Source organism: Hibiscus syriacus, unplaced genomic scaffold (genome assembly GCF_006381635.1).
Source record: "Hibiscus syriacus cultivar Baekdansim isolate YM2019G1 unplaced genomic scaffold, ASM638163v2 tig00117034_pilon, whole genome shotgun sequence".
Classification (NCBI taxonomy): Eukaryota; Viridiplantae; Streptophyta; class Magnoliopsida; order Malvales; family Malvaceae; genus Hibiscus; species Hibiscus syriacus.
The window spans coordinates 9,340,954-9,362,662 of record NW_024063533.1 but is presented as its reverse complement, the minus strand read 5'-3'; the positions used below and the strand labels follow the sequence as shown (position 1 = coordinate 9,362,662).

Here is a 21,709-nt window from a genome sequence, read left to right as displayed (position 1 = left end):
AGAAGTATTCTAGAAGTCAAGTAATTGGTTATGTTAGTTGTGTCATTTTGTATGCATCTGGTTAAAATACCAAGCCAAGAAAGAGGGGCATGTCGTAAGGTTCATAATGACCAAGAAAGAAATAACATCTTGATGACTGAAACCTTAGAAACTTTAAGGAGCTAACCTGAAAACCAACCTATCAATTTTTAATACTTTTCAAAGAGTATAACTTTAAAAGATTAAAAGAGTTGTTGATTCTTTTGATCTTTAGTGTACTCATGATATGTAATTTTCTTCAATTGTGAGACTAAAAGAAGCTCTTCAATAGACTTTTCATATTTTTGAAAAAAAATATTTTCAAACAAGACAATCTCTCCAGGGAGTCTATCTTGGAAATTGACAAAGGGCCCTTAGATTTAATTCAAAATCAGAAATTAGGACAAAGAATTTGAATGTTAGGGAGCAAGAAAAAACTGATTTTTGCAAAGAAATGCAATGGTACACCTTGGTGTGGGGAAAGAATGAAGATGAACAGATTAAGAAGAGAATCAAGATTGCTTGAGCACCTATTCACTGCTATTAATCAAGAAAAACATGCATTACACATACATGAATTTACATCTTTGCATCAAACATCCATCATCATGTACAATAAAAACTTTAATTTTCTCTATCACGAGGGTACCATTAAAATTTCTCTTGAAATCATGTCTTTCTCAAGAACATTTTTCCTCTCATGAGGACATTCAGGATAGTTACATTCAAATACATATTTTTTTACAGATCTTTTAGGAAGGAATGAAATTAAAAGAAAACAAGACGTCTTCAGCGAGAATGAGCAATCTTCTTCAGATTCAACATTTTATCTCATGTGAGATTGTTCTTCTCAAAACAAGTTTCGTCTCGCTTGAGACAGGTTTCACTCAAAAAAGAAATTTTATCTCACTTGAGATTGTTTTTCTTAAAACAAACTTCGTCTCACTTGAGACAGTTTTTACTCGAAACAAGAAATTATATTTCACTTGAGATTGTTTTTCTTAAAACAAATTTCATCTCGCTTGATAAAGTTTCCCTTGAAATATAAAATTTGAAATTACTTCACTTGAAACAAGAAGCTTACCGCACTTGAGATTGTTTTTCTTAAAACAAACTTTGTCTCACTTGAGATAATTTTTCCTCGAAACAAATTTTATATCACATGAGATAATTCCAATTCAAACAAATTTCTTTTCATTCATTCATTTTCCTCACAAATGTTGAATATTTGGAAGGAATTCAAAAAAGTTAATGAAGATTTCATTTCACGATTGCATGAAGAAGAAGAAGAAGATTTCAGCAAAGAATCAGTCCATATTTTGCATCATTGAAAGAAATAGATCTCAGAAAAAAGTTCAAAACTCTTCAAAGAGATGATAAACCAACATTTTCCAATGGAGAAGAAGTTCGTAATGAAGAACTTGTTCAACCTTTGCTCGATTCACGACATTTCGAATCATCAATGCCTCACACGAGGGACCAACATTTCCAGTAGAGAGCTTGTAATGAGAAGAACCCGTAGCTTGAAAAACATAGATTATGCTAGAAAATGGTTCTTTATTATCTTTGCTTTATTCTCGTTTCACTGCAATGAGCAAAGAGGGGCAGCTGTAATCATCATTTTCTACCCCAAACCAAACCAAGCCTTAAGTCCAACCCTAACCAACCCCTTTACAAAATAATATCAAGACACGACCCGGGGCCCAAGCCAGGACTTGACCCGAGACCTAACCAAACTGAACTCGGGCCCCAAAACTAGACCTGACCTGGGTCTAACCCTAACCCTAGGATAGTCGCTCCTTTCCCCCAACCCGAGGCCACATTTCTCTGCCCCAATACTAGCAGAGTCACTCCAACACGCCACCCTGCATCAGAAACAACCAAGAAGAAATAAATTGCAATAATTTCTATTTCTAGTGTAAATGGGTATAAAACCCATGCATTAAAAATGTAAAACTCTCTCGGTTTTTTTGGTTCTGAAACTCGGTTGTAACACTGATTTTTCAAATCAAATAAACAACGTTTCAAGGTTTTCTCTTTTTGAATAGCTTCTTTATGTCTTTACTGCTCTCGACCTTTTTTATTTTTCGAAATACACCAACGCTTAGTTTTGGGGTTTATTTTTAAAAGGTAATAACATGTAGAAAGTTTTTAGATTTCAAATGAAAAATAAAAAATAGAGTTTTTTAATCGAATAATAAGCACAAAAAATATTAACAAAATAAATGGAATAACAGATCGGATTTTTTTGGGTTTTTTTGGGTATTTCGACTACCGTGAGCGGCGGCCAGAGGAGGTTTGAGGCGACCGACAGTAGGTCAGCCAATGGAAGAAGAGAGTATTTTTAGATTTTGTTTATGTTTCTCTTTACTTCGGTTTAAAATGAATAAAAAATGTTGATATATATAGAGGAAATTTAGGGTAAAATCACACTTAGGTCCCCCTAGGTTTAGCGTGTTTTTGCAGTTTGGTCACCTGTAGGGACCACAAATGCTATTTTACCTTTTATATGCGTGCCTTTTATTTTTTATTTTTTGTTTAATTTTGTTTTAGTCCCTCTAATTTTATTGTGTTTTTTCATTTTGGTCACCTGTATGGTTTTAAATTATAATTTTCCCTTTTATTGCATGTTTTTATTTTTTGGGTTATTTTCTTTTTGGTCCCTGTAAGTTAGGCGTGTTTTTACACTTTAGTCATGTGTAGTGACCTTTTAAATTTTATTTTAATTCGATGGGCTAATTTTGTATTTTTCCATTTTTAGTTTAATAGGTTATTTTAGGCTTAAATAAAATGGATAATTATCTTTAGGTACCTATAGTTTCCGCATGTTTTTACATTTTAGTCCCTAATCTATTTTTTTATTTTCTTTAGATTTACCCATTAAATTTCAATTTGTTTAATTTAACCCCTATTATATGTCTAATTTATTTTTTTTAGCTTGGTAATTTAATGTTTATGCAATTTAGTCCTTGTATTTATGCTTATTTTATTTTTTATGTTGTTTTTTTTCTGTTTTTATTATTTTAATTAGGTTTAAATGGTTCGTTATTTCATAGTTTTAATCTTTAGATTTATCTCTTTAATTGGGTTAACACTCAAATAGGACTTAGAAATTACGACGACACCCTAATTATTAATTAAGGAGCAATTAGAGTCGAGTTTTCACAGAAGATGCCCGATTACTCGAATTGATTGCTCGACTTTTTAAAATTTATAAGTCATCAATATTTTCTAAAAAGAACACTTTAGGTTTAATTCCTTTTTAATAGGTTAATTTATATAATACTTAGGATTTTGGTTTATTAATTAGTCCACAAACTTTAGAAAACATTGATTTAGGTTCTTAAACTTTTAGTCTCTTAGAACTCGATATTTTAGATCTTTGACCTTTTAGTCCCCAAACTTCAATTAGACCTTTAAGATTGACATAATCAAATAGGTTAAATAGAGCCTCCACTTTTAGCTAGATTTTAATATAGTCCTCTTAATTTAGGGAATAATTTGAGTCAGCCCTCGCGTAAATGTTAAGGGACCGTCTTGGTTATTCGATTCAATAATTGGTTTAAAAATCAAATATAGTTCTTTATTTTTCATAATTCGACACTTTAAGTTAGAAAAAGTCTTAATTTACCCTTAGCTTAATTAGGATGAATAAAAATTTGTTTGATTGCATTTTTTTTTTCAATCTAAGGCAATATTCATTTATTAGGGAATTAATAGTATATCTCCCGCAAGTATGCTCTGTGGGTGACTACTGGTCATTCCCGAAATAGGTCGACATCGTTCTCAAAACCGCATCATGATTTCTAAAATATCGAGGCAATATTCGATTGTCGGGCACAATAGCTGATTTCTTGCATTCATGCTAGGGGCGATGCTATCGACCTTAATAAACAATTACCATTTTTAAACTTTGCAACCGTAATGATTTTTAAATTAAATAAAGTTCGAACTCAAAATTTTTGATTTTAAATATAGGGTAATCAACTAGGTACCAATTTTAGGGTGCTTGTGGGGGTACTAATCCTTCCCCACGCATAACCGACTCCCGAACCTGATTTCTGGATTTTCGCAGACCTTAAAACTTGGTATTTTGATAAAAGTAAAATGTTTTATTAAAATCACCTTATTTTTATGGTGTCCCAATCGTACCTTAAATGATTGGTGGTGACTCCTCACATTTCAAAATTCTTTTCAAAGAAAACCCCCCAAGTCGGTACTAGTTTTTCCCCGCCCGGGCGAAAAATAGTGTCGACAGTATCAAGTAATTTATATGGTATAAATTTAATATTTATAAAATGACATAAAATAATATTTAATTTATTTATATCCATTTTGTTTTCAATTCAATGAACATAATAAAAATTATTTTAGTTAAAATTAATAGTAAAATTAAATTTTAGTTACATTTAAAGGGTAAAATGAGATATTTTCTATTAATTTAGCATGCCACATCACATCTTTAACGATAGATAATGACGTTGTGCCAATTTTGTAACAAAATCTAAAGTTTAATGTCTATTATATAACTCTTGAAAGTTTGATATCTAAAAAGATCATTTTTGTTATAATTTAATGTCTATTTATGAATTTTACCTTATAAAATAAGTGGTGGATATTAATGTTTGCAATCCATTCTAGAATTTTCCTATAAATTATACCTTTTATTCATTTCAGTGTTTTTTTTTGTCAAAGTATGTGTTTAATGTTTCTTTTTTGTTATAATTTTAAGTTTTTGATCTGTCATGATCATTAAAAAAAATGTCAATTACTCAAAACGTGACATGTGTCATGTTTATATTTTTAAATTTTTTTTTTTAATTTTAAACTTTTAATTTAAAAAAAATCAAATTTCTCTAAAAGTCTCAACAATAAAGAAACCTAAATTATGGGTTTTGTTTGGATTTCAACTAAGGGTTCATTTGTTTCAAGAAAAATAAATTCTGGAAAATGAGTTTCGTAAAATGAATTATATTTTTTGGAAAATAAATTTTGAAAATCATTTTATTGTCTTTGGATGATGCATATAAATCATTTTTTATTGGTTGGTAAGTTTTTTAACAAATTATTTATTATAAATATCAAATATAATTAATAATATTATTTATTAAAAATAATTTAATATTATTATTTTTAAAATATTGAAATATATATTTTTTGAATTAATCACTGGTATTTGATCTATTGATTAACTAATTCAAATCGGGTACTACAGAGGCAATGACGACCCTCCCAACCCAGTTTGCTCCATTAAAGAACCTCAATATTTGAACTCTTGACCTTGCTTAAGGAATCTCTCATCCCACTAGACCAACTAGTTGTTTGGTGAAATAATTTATTTAATATTATTTGTCAATATTATTATTAAAATTTTATATACAAAATTTTATAAATAAAAAATAGAATTAAATTTTATAAAAAATTAAAATTTTATTAATTATTTATTAAAATAAAAAATATTATATTATATTATTAATTAGATTAATTATTTATTAAGAATATTATATTATATTCTAAAATTTATTAATAAATATATTTTTATATTCTAATAATTTATTATATATTATGAAAATAAAAATATTAAATCATCATATATTATTATATTATAATTTAATATATTATTGTAATACTAAAAAAATATAATATTATATTATTAAAATTATTAATAATAAATTTTAATAATTAATATTTTTATTAAAATGATAATAAAATAGAATATTAACGTTAAATTTATAAATAATATTATTTTGGATATTAATGCTTTGAAGTGAAAAGTTTGGAAAACAACCTATAAAAAATCAATTCGTAAGTCATTTTTTAAAAAATGCAAAGGAAATTCTATTTACTAGGAAAATGAATTATGTTTGACTATTTCTTATCCACAAACCAAATATTGAAAAATGAAAGAAAACGTTTTTCGAAAAACCAATTACAGATAAACAAAAATACCATAATAGTTGTTGCCAATTGAAAATAAATATAATATACAAAAATTAGTTGATTAAGCATTTGTTTTTGTTTCAGTTTGATATTAAGAGAATTAAAATTTTAGGATCAACACTTACTCACCTTGATCATAAGTAGATCCGCATACGTACACTTCAGTACTAATGGCTCAACGACGAATTGAAAATGGTTGACAGGCAGAAGACCTCATCGTTCTTATGCATGTTCGAATCTACAATAGTAACGAAGCACTTTGGAGTGAGTGTATTGCATGATATGTGTTAAAAGCTTCTTTTGTAATTAGCGGTATATATTTTCGGATGCCAGATATTATATGATTTAAAAAAAAAATAATTATTAAAACTATGATTCGTATATGATCCGAAAAAAAATAGATATTCTTTTAGATATATAGATTTTCGGATAGGATATCCGTATATCCGAATCTGAATATAAAATATAATTTGAAAACAATTTATATTTAAATTTTATATTTTATATTTTGTGACTTTATGCAACATATTCTATACATTATATTTAATTATTCACTAACAATAAACAATTAAATATCTTAGTTTTTATTGGGCTATAACCTTAGTGGGTTACTCACTCTTATTTTACAGACTATCTAAGACCCATTTTTATCGGATTTTCGAATAATCCAAAATTAAAATTTACCCGATCATATCTAATTTAATTATCTGATTGTTTTCGTAGATATATGAAAATAAATAAAAAAGCATATCAAATATCTAAATTATTGGATCGGATCAATGGATCGAACAGATTGAATTAGAGTTTTTACACACCCCTATTTGAAACAGTGAAATAGGCCAATGGAAACTAATAGCTTGGCTCTGTTAGATCATGCAGCCATACTCACGTGTTATAAATGATTTTGTTTTATTTCATTAAATTATTGGGAATTTTTCTGGGAGAAATGCTCATATATGTTTTCTCTGAATTTTTTGAACCTTGAATCTCAAATACAAGGTACAATGTATCAAGCGGTGAACGTTACCCCGTACTATACAAATGAACTCCCGTTTACGTCATGGTTGGAGATGGTGAAAATCAAGAAGGTTTAGCACGAAGGCAGGTTAAGATTCATAGCATGATCAGATGATAGGTCAATGGATGGGAACGAATCAGTCAATGGATGAGAGCTGTCGTTTGGCGATGGTGATGATAGCCAGCAACAATAATAGGGGTTTGAAATTAGAGAATTAGGGATTTAGATTTGTTTTGAGATTTTAGAGAATCTAGGGTTTAAAAAATTAATAATTTCAAGTTTTTCAAATGAAAATTTCAAAATAAATATAAACACGACATTAGTCACGTTTTAAGTGATTGGCAAATAACGGCATTGATAGACCAAAACATTCGAAATAATTATGAAAGAAAAGTTAGAGAATCCATCAAGTAGCTTCAATGGTTAAAGGGAGTGTTGTTCTACCTAGAGGTCCTTGAGTTTAAGCAACTACGTATGCGGGTGTGTTTGCATTGTCAATAATTAAAAAAAATTATGAACATATACTATCTTATAATCATACTAGATTATTTAACAAAATCTTTAAATAAATCAAGGGAATAAAATTTATAGTTAAACATTCATTTTTTTAATTAATAAGCCTTTTACACCAGAAAACTATGGTTTGTTTCTAATAGAATTAGAAGCAAGAAGCCTTAATTTCCTGGAAAGCGAGCTTATTGTAAATGGGGTCTCACATGCTCCCATTTATGAGGAATGCAATATTATGCAACGAAAAGCTGATGGAAAGCTGACACTGTTGCTCTGTTTTTGTCCTTCATCATTCGTAGGGTAGCTAAGCTTGATCCTAGATTTCGGGGATCTCTGCTCATTTTCAACAAATTCTTTTTTACAAACACCATTTGCATAACAGCACGAACGTGTATGATATCAGCGATTACGTATCCATATACATAGGTTTTTTTTATGATAAACTGATCTGAATCATTCTCTTTTAACTAGAATGTTCAATCAGTATTAATGTCACGATAATTCTCTATCAATATCTACTTAAAACATTATAAATAGTCATATAATCGAGAACAGGAATACATACATATTTTTTCACTCAGGAAGCTAGATGCACACTACCAAAATAACTTTCTGACTATTATCTACTATTGTTGTCTATTGCACCTATCAATAAAATGATTTTTATATTATTTTGGGCGGCAATTCGGGGTTAGTGCCTAGTGGCGTTTCTCCATCTCGAGGTTAGATCACTATGATTTGAGCGAAATAGCTCAAGTAATTTAGTAATATTTGAATATATTTAAAATATTATGATTTAATATATATCTAAATGTATGTAAAATAGGGGAATATAAACATTCAAATAACTTAAAAAAAGAAAACATTAACATTACGTAGATACATTGATTCGCTTGTAAGAATATTAAGTTAAATGAATAATTTGTCTTGTTATCCTCGAACCAAGTCAAGACAGGTTGAAAGCACTATGGAGACAAAGATTTGGTGGAGAAACACATGTCAGTCATCATAATTTTAAGACAAAAAATTACATCACGTGAAGTTTCTCATTAGTGGGGTTAAATTTAATTAATAAACAACTAATTGTAAACCTCTAAGCAATCAAACATCAACGTCTCCATTTCCAATATAATAATATCCAATCACTTTTATATTTATTGTTAATGGACCAAACCACAACTAATCACACAAATATATTTATTTTTTAAAAAGAGTATTTGATTTATTCTAATTTTATATTCTTGTCCGAATATTTATGAATATAAAAGTAGATAAAAATGTTTTTGTAATAAATCTAGGTGAATATAAGATAGTATTTGTTCATAAACTCTCAATCATTTGACAATGAACGCTTAGACCCCTACATACGTGGTGTTTAAATCTTGGATCTCAAGAGATAACAAGAAATACATTAACCACGTCTGAGATCATTTGGTTCGTGCAAAAAAATATCACTTAGAATTTTAAATTTTTCAATGGTGACATGACATTGCCTTATGATGAGACATTGTCTTATGATGAGACATCATCATTACTGTTAATTTTTTAATGGTGGATGACTACAATGAAATAAAAACATAACATTAAGTATAATTTTAAAACAAAAAGTAATTTGATGGCCAAAAGGGAACAAAAGTTATAATTGATGTACTAAATGTGTAGTTGATCCCAGTGGCGGAACTATGTGTACATCAGGGTGGGCACGTGCCCACCATAAAATTTGAATTTCTTTATATTAGTTGTTCATTTTACTAATGTTGTCCATTCTAGAATTTTATTTATACGTATTCCATACAAAATATTTCTATCATTAATTATATATATCGATCCTAAAAAATATTTTTAAATCAATCACTCATCATTGATACTATAATTTATAGTGTTGCTTGCCAAAGGGAAGAATGTGCTATTGGCGATTCAAAGCCTCAGTTTAGCTCCTCCATTAAATCATTAATCATTGTTTAAATAATCAAAAGTTATGAACTCAGTTAGGCACTTTTGGACGGTGCAAAAATCTGTTACGCAACTGAACATAATGATTTCAACAACATTTTATTATATTATTTGCAACAAAACATATTTCATGTGGGTCAACTTTCTTGAATACATTATGCTGAGGAGCCAAAAATCTCTATATTTATTAATTGTTAGAAAACAAAGAGGTTACTTAATCACATTCTTTCTACTTAACAGGATTGTTTCCCAATTATGAGTGTTATTGTTAAGGTATTTTTTTATTTTTTGAAAGAATTTTGTGGAGCGTCATATGTGGGCAGTTGAACATAAGTATTTTTTCCTCTCAATTCTTAAAGTTTCTCCCTGATTAATCTTAATCGATTCAGGTTATATATCTGATTTTGATAGATGAATCTCAGAAAGAAAATTTTCTAAATACACAAGGACGCAAAATCGATATTTACTTAAACAATGTCGAATTACTTACCATTTAAACCAACTCCCATCAATGAACATAAGTCTTAATAATCGTTTTTTCTCAATAATTTATCTTTCAACCTTTATTAAGATTTTAATAAACATTTTGTATGATTTATACAATTTAAAATATCATATGAAAAGTATAAGATGTATGTATCGAAGTGAATTTTAACTTGAACTTGATGAGATTTGAACTCATGTCCTTAAGAGAAATTAATGAGGAAGAACAATACTACTTAAAATTCGACATAAACACTTTGGGACACATTATCGATTATTAAATTTTTTTTTTAAGAAATCATTTGATAGGCAATATTTCACTTCTTAATATACATACAAAGAGATGATAAACATACCAACATCCACATTATGTGAGATGAGGCACTAGATCCCTTAAATAATGTTAGAGGTTCGATTTTTGGCGTTTGCGAAAGGAACAAACTAGGTTGGAAGGTTATTATTATCTCTGGAGTACTAGATCCAGATCGATCGATTAATAAATTGGATACCAATGATTATATGTATAAAAAAGAGATAGATATACATAAATGCAGAGAGAGTACAGAAAAATCAAGAGACTTTTATTGAGTTCTTATGATTTATTTTAGAGATTTTGAAGTTTGAACATGTGGAGATCTCCCAAACCCTAATTTCTCCATCTAAACTTCCACTACAGATCAAAACGACGCCGTCAAACACACGTCTCTCAACTGCTACCAACGACTTCACAGGTTTTTCATGTCCCTCAAGAACTAAACAACAGTGGAAACCACCTTCTTCTTTCCCACGTCGCCAGACTCTCACTGTCCGATCAGATGAGCCACTAATAAACGAATGCCCGACGTTGATCAAGCACAATATCGCCGCCGAATGACCACACAATGATTCCACAAATCCCACCTGAGTATCATCATCTCTCTTCTCCCACACCATGATTGAACCATCACACCCACCGGAAAACAACACCGTTCCGTCGCCATTTAAAGCTAGCGCATTCACCGTGGATTTATGCTTATCTAGTGTTCCCACTAAACCATGCCGTCTCTCGCTTACCGCTACTTCCCAGATTCTAATCAACCCATCGGCGCCGCCCGTATAAACCGTCCCATTGTCGGAAACAACCAAAGCGTTAACGGCGTCATCATGAGCTTTAACGGATTCTAAACAACGTTGGGTCTTTAAGTTCCATATCTTGAAACTTTTGTCCCACGAAACCGAATACATTACCCCCTTTGCCTCGTTTATGATCAAACCCGAGACCGTGTCCCAGTGTTCCATCCAAAGCTTCTTTTTGTGAAGCCTTACGTTAACGTAATTCCTCGGCAACATGGAATTAAGGAGCCGGTCTTTAACGGTGGGGAGAGTGGAAATAAGGTGGTGTTTTTTGGAAGGGGTGTTGATTTTCCAGATTCTGATTTTGCCGTCCTGGTGAGCGGTGAAGATTTTGGTTTCCTTGAATGCAATGGACTTGACGAACCCGGTGGTGGGATCATCGTTAAAAGAATCCATAATGGAGTGGTTCGATAGATCAAAGACGCTGATTTCGTTGACGGCGGCGGCGTAGAGGAGGTTATCGTGGACGGCGAGGCAGCTGATGTGGTGGCTCGAGGCATTGAAAGTGGCGATACGACGATATTGCAGTGATTGAAAGGAGAAAATTTTATTATGCAATTGCGAAGGCATTCTTTGTTTTTCCATTTTAGCAGAGTCCAAGCGAAAGAGACGAGGAGTTGTGTGTACTTATATATATGAAAGTGAGAGTGGTTCCGCCGGACACGTGGAGAATGTTGATTTGATTTTCGGCCATTTTTGAAATGGTAGGTCCCAAGAAACATAGAGGTGAAGTTTTTTCTTTTATTTTGGGGGAAATTGTTTTTATTTTTAAATGAAAAAATATAAGAGTTGGAGTTTATTTTAGGGTAAAGTATACAAATCGTCTTTCGATTATAGAGCGTAGTTTTGTTGAATTTATCAGTTATTAAAAGTTACTAAATGTCCGTTGACTATAGGATGATGTTTTTTAGTCCATCGATTTTTAAAATTATAAAATAATCATTTGACTATCCATATATTTAAAAATCACATTTTCTGTTAAAAATTTGATAGCCGTTTGAGCTGGACGTTAACATATTACTAGGATATGATAAAATCATAATTTAATGATGTTTACTGGCACCATTGTTGCTTTTAAGCACTAGTTTTACAACATAATAATTCAAGTATTGATTTGATGATATAATGTAAATGGAGAGTTGATAAATAAAATACAATTCAAACGGTTTTAGATTCAAATTTTATCATACCTCAGTCAGTAAGTTAACATTTAGTTTAGACTGTTGTTAATTTTTTTTAATAAAAATAACAAGTTTGAAACATATAAATAATCTATTGACTATTTTATAAGTTTTAATAATTGAGGAACTCACTAAAATAAAAGAGTACCATATAATTGAAGAATTATTTTATAAATTTTTAATTATCCATTAATGGTACATGCAATGAACGAGCGTTTAAAGTTTGGTTAATATATGCAAGTGTAATTTGTTGGCGGATTCTCAACGTGATTTGATTGATATTTTGAAGTTGACACTTTTTAATTAAAATATAATAAATTATTATTAGTTTATTTTTATTCATTTTCAATCAATCAAATGCACATTTACATTATTGATTGAATTTATATTCTAACTAATCTATGTTAAAATAAACTATTATAATATTTCATATAAATAATACATTAACATATTTTAAAAAATACATATAATAATTTGTTAAAATTTTATGAAATTAAATTATTTTAAGAATATATTAACTATTTTGACTAAAAAATCACAAGAAGAAAAATTGCATTTTTATATTGATACATCAATTGGATTTAAACGACCTTAATAGTAAAATTAAATTTTGATTTTCTTAGAAATTTCAAATTTAAGAAATTACGTCTGCAAAGTATATATAATAACTAAGAAATATTATAAATATATATTATTTTATACTAAATCCAAATAATTCAAAAAGTTTGATACATAAATTCTTTCAAATTTGTTTACGTAGTTGTCGACACATATTTTTGTCCGATCACGCGACATTTACATGTTACTTTATGTGTTGTTATTTTTATTATATAGTGTGTATGTATTATATGTATACATATTATATATTATAATTTAACTACTAATTTGTTATGTATTGTTACAGGCCCAAAGACCAAATGCAAACAAGTCCCAATGGCCCACATCAACAACCCTAGCTTCCATATTTTCTCACAAGCACCGCAACCAACGTGCAAGGGGGAACCGCCCGTCGAGTTCCACGGTCAACCCGAAGACGCCTCTCGCCTCACGTCTCCCTCCACGTCACTGGAATCCTCGCCAACAACCAACAAATCACAAGCAAAGCAAGAATTTCAGTCCTAACAGGAGTCTAAAACCGGATTAGCACTATAAATACACATGCAAGGAGGAGGATATAGGGGAGAGAAAATTTCATACGAAACACACAAAGGGGGGGAAGGAAAACTACGAGCACGATTCGAACCCAAAAAAATCCATAGCTAGAAAAATCAAAACCAGAGGGTTTTTCAGAAACGAAAAGGGAAAAACGAGAGCATTTGGGGAAACCAAAAATCAAAAGAGAGGCTATTTTTTCATATTAAAAAAGAGAACCATCCGAGGGGATCCATTGGAGAAAACTAGAAACATTTCCTCAAATACAAAGAAGGAAGCAAAGAGCCAAGTAAAAAACTTGACATTTCCATTCGAAGAAGCAATTTTCGTTCACAACCAAGAACCTTCAAAAGGTAGCCTCTTTCCTTTGTTAAACTGTGTAAACATCTTCTTGTGAGTTTTATATTTTAAGTTATTTAATGAAAAGTGGTGGTGCTTTAATAATGGAAGAAAACGTGGTGGTGCTTTAATAATGGATGAATCTGTGCATAAAAGTAAAAAAGGAAAATTCCATGCTTGGTCCCTTCCTTTTATAAACCACTACGTGTATTTTGTTTTCAACTTTTGGGGCGGGGAAATCATCAGTTTAAACCCTTATCTTTGTAACATTATCCTTTGGTCACTGAATAATGTATTACTTTCATTACGTGTTTCAAATATTATTTGTATGTACTTTGGTCACTGTTTCAATTTTGAATATCTTAGGTTTAATCATATTTAAATCCTCCATGTTTCTATGTAATTTATTTTGGTCTTTTATTTTTTTTTCTTCTTTGATTTATTTATTTATTATGTTATTTATTTATTTATTTTTTTTCTTTATCTTTTTTCCTTTTAATTTATTTTATCATTTTTAATTTTTATTTTTTTACATTTTTTCTTTTGATTTATTTAATATATTTTTATTTTATTTTATTTTCCCTTTTGATTTTTTTTCTTTATTTATTTGTTTATTTATTTTTTATTTTTGTTTTATTATTATTTTTTATTTTCATTCTCAGGTTTTTTTTCCTTGATTTTTTTATGTAATTATTTATTTATTCTTTTTTCTAACATTTTTGACATTTTTTTAAGAATTTCAATCGATCAAAGGTACGCGATCTGAATCGGGTTTTTAATTTAAATTCTAATTTTCGCAATTAAAGACAACCGATAAATTAATTGGTACCGAAAGGGTGGTTTAAGGGTGCTAATCCTCCCTTGACCGTAACCGACTCCCGAACCCGACACATTTTTTGTACAACGCAGATCCGGTAAGATGGTGTCCGACCCACCTAAATTCGTTTTAAACTGGTCGGTGGCGACTCTAACCCAATTATTCAAGTCGATGCCCAATTCCGGGGCCCAACCGAAAGACGGTTGCGATAGCTTGGCGACTCTGCTGGGGACAGGTAAGTGAGTCAGGCCAGAATTAATTTCCGGTTGTCTTTTTATGCGAAAATTGTAAATTTAAATTTTAATTTATTTATTCGGTTCCAATTATTTACCTTTGATTATTTTTCAAATAAATAGTTGTACTAACATTTTTTCAATGATTTCAGATTTTTGAAAAGTTTCTATCTCAGGCTCTGTACCCGAGCTCCGAACCCTTTTAAGTGGGGGCGAAAGCGACGCATTCGTGTGAATTTATTCACCGTATGGGCCTAGCAAGTAACCTTCGGGATTCATATACCTTATGCCTTCGTGTGAATTTATTCTCCGTATTGGCATAAGGAAATGTTTCCTCTCGAATTTAACTTAGTCCACACAAGCTTGTAATAGGCTTAGGACTAAGGGTCTGGCAAGCCCAAGGGGGCACCGGCAAGGAGAACTCGAGTACCTTTTTAGAACCTAAACCGGGAGAGTGCAGGGAATTAGAGCTCACCCCAAGACCTCATTCCAAACCCTAGGATGCTTTGTTTCCTGCTTTATTTTCTGTTCAAAGCATGCGAACTAGACAAATATGCGGTTAGGATTTGTGTGGAATTAGCATGCGGGATAGAGATCATGTCCGGGTAGGAATTAAAGCATGCGGGGTAGATATCATGTGGGGTAGGACTTTTCATTTTCATTTTTTTATTTATCCTTATCTCACTAACTTTTTTCTCCTTTCATTTTTGTTCTTTTGCATTGTTTATCATTTGCATCATTAAAACGAGGTGTTGATCCACCAAAAACGTGTTTGTTAAACATGAATAATCTGCATTAATGGACAAAGGGGTTGTAATACAAGAGATGAAAATGCAGAGGACAATCTACAAGGCGACTATGTGGTCCCCACAATTGAAGAGTATATCACTCTGGTGCATTATAAAAGACTCAGGATGAACCGGGTATACACCAAGTAATGAAAGTCTATCTTTGAAGAATTGACTGCCAAAGGTTGCAGAGCAAAACGAGGAAAATGTTACAGACCTGGACGCTCCTTTCAAAAACTATGAGAACAAGACGGTGAAACCCTAGCTGAGCTGAATATCATTGCTGACGAATTCAAGAAGAAAACTTCGATAGAGGGCTCCAATGGTGTTGCTGCTAGGGAACAGACTCGGCAGAGAGTAGAAGCCGGAGGTGCAGTCCTTCGAGACTCTTTTTGGGGCAAACAACTCATCATCTGCATAAGTCGGAGCGGTTCGACAGGTTATCCAACCGGTGACAGATGAACGCAGAAGACTAGTCACCATGTCAGAAGTTGTCAGAATATTCTTGTCTCTTAAAAGATAAAACACTTTTGTCCCCAATAAGGATTATTTTTAATAACATACACATTTTTGGATCAATGCCTCGAACATTGCATGCATCATGCATTCCTGCATATTTCGCATTATTTTCCTTTTTTTTATTACATTCACATGTCTCATAAAAAATAAGAACATTTCGATCCTATGACATATAAGGAGCTTTACCAACAGTTGTTTGACGCACATGTGATGTCACCATATCCAGAGAAATCCATGAAGCCCCTGTACCCTAGGTAGTATGATGAGAATGTTCATTGTGAATATCATAGCGGTGTCCCAGGGCGCACTATCAAGAACTACTCCACATTCAAGAAAGTCGTACAGAAGATGTGTAACCATAACTGGATCGACTTCAACAACTTGGGGGCATCCAAGTGAGGAAGATCATTTCATCATTTGAGGCATTCTGTTTGAACTTGTTTTTTCTCACTTTTTCAAGTTTTGTAAGAACATTTATGTTATTTTAATGATGACGATCAATGAATCACATTTGCAAACTTGCAATTCTTTGAATATCATTTGAATTAAGAAACTATGTGAATGGTTCAAAGTTACGGATCTTTGACAAAGTAACATGATTTAAAACAAGGACTTTGACCTTATCCAGAATATACCCTCAAACACCGTACCCTGCTCTTGCAATTAACCAATATACCTTTTTCCTTTCATAAGGTGCGGACAACACGGGGCATCATTTGCATATGAAAATTACTATGTTTTTTATTTAAGACGTTCAATGACGATGATGATCTTTACAAATGAAAGAGTCGAGTAGGTGAATCCAGTTTAGGTCAGTTGCTTGAAAATTGAACTCTAAAGATGAGATTCCTTGACTTTCAAAAACACCTAGACTATGACAGGTTCTTCTTGACAATCTTAAGAAATTAAATCCGTAAAAACTGAGCTATTCCGCTAAGGCAATTGGTTATAGAGGAAACTTGAAAGCCCTGGCCTTATGGGTAGATTACGTTCAAACCATGACATTGCTCGGACACTTGGCAATTCGGTGTTTGCTCCACTGCTCTTGTCAGGCGGAAGACTCTGTGATAAAATGAACCCTTCAGTTAACTTGATAAGAGTGATTATAATATTAAGATGTCCCTCTAAAGCAATTGGTTAAATGCCCCGGCTTTATGGATTCAGCTAGCCAGATAATGACAAGTTAAATCAAATTTATCTAAACAAGAAATTTTTGGTAAAATGGATTAAGGGAGTTAAGGAACACCTGTTATAGCCGACTACACACGAGCACTCAAGAATTTTATTTTTAGACCGATATCTTTCGCACTGCCTTTGTTGGAGGAGCCTACAAAGCTTGAACAAATGGAAAATTTCAGAGGACCGAAATAAAATGTCTAGTAAGTGGTCATTCTAGTTGCGTCATTATGTCCGCACCCAAATGAAATGCCAAAGCATATGTCGATATTTTAAAAAAAATGACATTTTGGGTTACCAAAACCTTAGAAAGGAGACCAACCTAAAGCCAACTCATCCATTTGAACACTTGTCAAAGAGCTGTAACTCTGAAAGCATTAAAAGAGCTATTGATTCCTTTGATATACTCTGAACTCATGTTTATAATTTGATTCAATTGCAAACAATATTTTACAGAATTTTCATCCTTTTCCCTCCTAAAACAAGAAAAAGGAGAAAAACATTTTTAAACATGACAGTCTCAAATATGAAAGGTCTGTAAAGCCAAAGCTCGAGAAGAAAATGGGGCACGGTCAATTCCATGAACCAGATTGGCAGGCAAAACACAGGACTCCAATCCAAGAGATAAAACATAACTCATTCATGTTACATGCATCTCAGACATACTTAGGTGCATCACATTCATCATTTTAGCATATATAATTTTTGCAGCTTTTAGAGTCAAGCTTCGACTTCAGGATGAAGGCTACTCGACTTGTAAGCGCCTTTAAAGAACGATGGTGGTTGCTTAACTCGGCAGTAATAAGCTACACCTCAACCGACTTGACATCTCAGAATCAATTTCAGATAGGTTCGAGAACCAGTTTAAAACAAGTCTAGTTCGACTCAAACTCAACCATGAGCAGCATGTTTCCAGTTAACACTTTCAAGCCAGATTTCAATTCCACGACGGAAGACATCCGGCTCACAAAATTTGGCGAAAGGGGCCATCATTCATTTAAAGGAAATTTACAGCACAACTTAAGTCAAGAAAAGTTTTCTGTCAACAAACAACTTTCCAATTTCATTCAGAGTCTATTTCAACTTCGCAGCGAAGAAAATTGGACTCGAAACGACACAATTAGCTCGAGAGTAGATTTCAACTTCACGACGAAGGATATCTAGCTCAAGGCCAAACTTTACGACGAATGGGTCATCTATGGTTTCAACTTCATGACGAAGGGAATCGTGTCCACCCGCAACATACAATACTTGGAAGGATATTCAAGTCAGGGCTCAACTTCACAACGAAAGGGCCATCCACGATTTCAACTCCATGACGGAGGATATCGTACCCACACACCCGCGATTTCAACTCCACGACGGAGGATATCGTGCCACTCAAGACAACACAAGTTCAACTTCACGACCAAGGGACCGCTGGTTGTCAATAAACAACTTCTCAATTTCAGAGCCAATTTCAACTTCACAACGAAGGATATTGGACTCCAGACAACGCAAGTTCAACTTCACGACGAAGGGACCGCTGGTTGTCAATAAACAATTTCCCAATTTCAACTTCACAACGAAGGATATTGGACTCCAGACAACGCAAGTTCAACTTCACGACGAAGGGACCGCTGGTTGTCAATAAACAACTTCTCAATTTCAGAGCCAATTTCAACTTCACAACGAAGGATAATGGACTCCAGACAACGCAAGTTCAACTTCACGACGAAGGGACCGCTGGTTGTCAATAACCAACTTCTCAATTTCAGAGCCAATTTCAACTTCACAACGAAGGATATTGGACTCCAGACAACGCAAGTTCAACTTCACGACCAAGGGACCGCTAGTTGTCAATAAACAATTTCCCAATTTCAACTTCACAACGAAGGATATTGGACTCCAGACAACGCAAGTTCAACTTCACGACGAAGGGACCGCTGGTTGTCAATAAACAACTTCTCAATTTCAGAGCCAATTTCAACTTCACAATGAAGGATATTGGACTCCAGACAACGCAAGTTCAACTTCACGACGAAGGGACCGCTGGTTGTCAATAAACAATTTCCCAATTTCAACTTCACAACGAAGGATATTGGACTCCAGACTACGCAAGTTCAACTTCACGACGAAGGGACCGCTGGTTGTCAATAACCAACTTCTCAATTTCAGAGCCAATTTCAACTTCACAACGAAGGATATTGGACTCCAGACAACGTAAGTTCAACTTCACGACGAAGGGACCGCTGGTTGTCAATAAACAACTTCTCAATTTCAGAGCCAATTTCAACTTCACAACGAAGGATATTGGACTCCAGACAACACAAGTTCAACTTCACGACGAAGGGACCGCTGGTTGTCAATAAACAATTTCCCAATTTCAGAGCCAATTTCAACTTCACAACGAAGGATATTGGACTCCAGACAACGCAAGTTCAACTTCACGACGAAGGGACCGCTGGTTGTCAATAAACAATTTCCCAAACTCAGAGCCAATTTCAACTTCACTGCGAAGGATATTGGACTCGAGGCAACACAAGTTCAACTTCACAACGAAGGGACGGCTGGTTGTCAACAAACAATTTCCCAGTTCCAGAGCCAATTTCAACTTCACGGCGGAGGATATTGGACTTGGAACAATACAACTTACTTGGATTTCAACTTCACGACGAAGGATATCCAATTCGAGGCTCAACTTCACAACGAGAGGCCATCTATGGTTTCAACTTCACGACGAAGGGAATCGTGCCAACCAAAGACCTTTGAGTTTGACCACGTTCAGCTCCAAGGCATGTCATTTGCAGCCTAGCTTAAGTCGGGAAGGGCTATCTACCAACGAAGACCTTCTGAGTTCGATTTCATTCAGCTCGAGGGCCTATCAACCATAGGGTGGAGTCAAGAAACTACTTCCTACTCGAATTTTTAAACCAAGGTCTTTAAACCGAGAAGAAGACCGAAGTTGACTACAATTGGGCAACAAGAAGCTGCATCCTAATTCAAATTTCGGATTACGGCTTCAATTCCAGATCATTTCAAGATGAAATCGATTTCGCGACGGAAGAATCATCCGCAAATTAATTCGACAGGGAGTTATTCTATTCCAATTTTAATTCCACTGAACGAAAATTTGTGTCTTTTCATCTTTGTCCTATTTTTCGTTCCCCGAAAAAGGACAAAGAGGGGCAGCTGTCGACACATATTTTTGTCCGATCACGCGACATTTACATGTTACTTTATGTGTTGTTATTTTTATTATATAGTGTGTATGTATTATATGTATACATATTATATATTATAATTTAACTACTAATTTGTTATTTATTGTTACAGGCCCAAAGACCAAATGCAAACAAGTCCCAATGGCCCACATCAACAACCCTAGCTTCCATATTTTCTCACAAGCACCGCAACCAACGTGCAAGGGGGAACCGCCCGTCGAGTTCCACGGTCAACCCGAAGACGCCTCTCGCCTCACGTCTTCCTCCACGTCACCGGAATCCTCGCCAACAACCAACAAATCACAAGCAAAGCAAGAATTTCAGTCCTAACGGGAGTCTAAAACCGGATTAGCACTATAAATACACATGCAAGGAGGAGGATATAGGGGAGAGAAAATTTCATACGAAACACACAAAGGGGGGGAAGGAAAACTACGAGCACGATTCGAACCCAAAAAATCCATAGCTAGAAAAATCAAAACCAGAGGGTTTTTCAGAAACGAAAAGGGAAAAACGAGAGCATTTGGGGAAACCAAAAATCAAAAGAGAGGCTATTTTTTCATATTAAAAAAGAGAACCATCCGAGGGGATCCATTGGAGAAAACTAGAAACATATCCTCAAATACAAAGAAGGAAGCAAAGAGCCAAGTAAAAAACTTGACATTTCCATTCGAAGAAGCAATTTTCGTTCACAACCAAGAACCTTCAAAAGGTAGCCTCTTTCCTTTGTTAAACTGTGTAAACATCTTCTTGTGAGTTTTATATTTTAAGTTATTTAATGAAAAGTGGTGGTGCTTTAATAATGGAAGGAAACGTGGTGGTGCTTTAATAATGGATGAATCTGTGCATAAAAGTAAAAAAGGAAAATTCCATGCTTGGTCCCTTCCTTTTATAAACCACTACGTGTATTTTGTTTTCAACTTTTGGGGCGGGGAAATCATCAGTTTAAACCCTTATCTTTGTAACATTGTCCTTTGGTCACTGAATAATGTATTACTTTCATTACGTGTTTCAAATATTATTTGTATGCACTTTGGTCACTGTTTCAATTTTGAATATCTTAGGTTTAATCATATTTAAATCCTCCATGTTTCTATGTAATTTATTTTGGTCTTTTATTTTTTTTCCTCTTTGATTTATTTATTATGTTATTTATTTATTTATTTATTTCTTTATCTTTTTTCCTTTTAATTTATTTTATCATTTTTAATTTTTATTTTTTTACATTTTTTCTTTTGATTTATTTAATATATTTTTATTTTATTT

The 21,709-nt window shown here is 32.8% G+C and overlaps 1 protein-coding gene across 1 annotated transcript; it reads right to left on the bottom strand.

Moving 5' to 3' along the window:
• Positions 1–10,492: 10,492 nt before the first annotated feature.
• Positions 10,493–11,605, bottom strand: LOC120196547 (protein JINGUBANG-like). Its single transcript, XM_039198334.1, has one exon. It carries the CDS (start codon positions 11,603–11,605, stop codon positions 10,493–10,495), a length of 1,113 nt encoding a protein of 370 aa, XP_039054265.1.
• Positions 11,606–21,709: the final 10,104 nt, after the last annotated feature.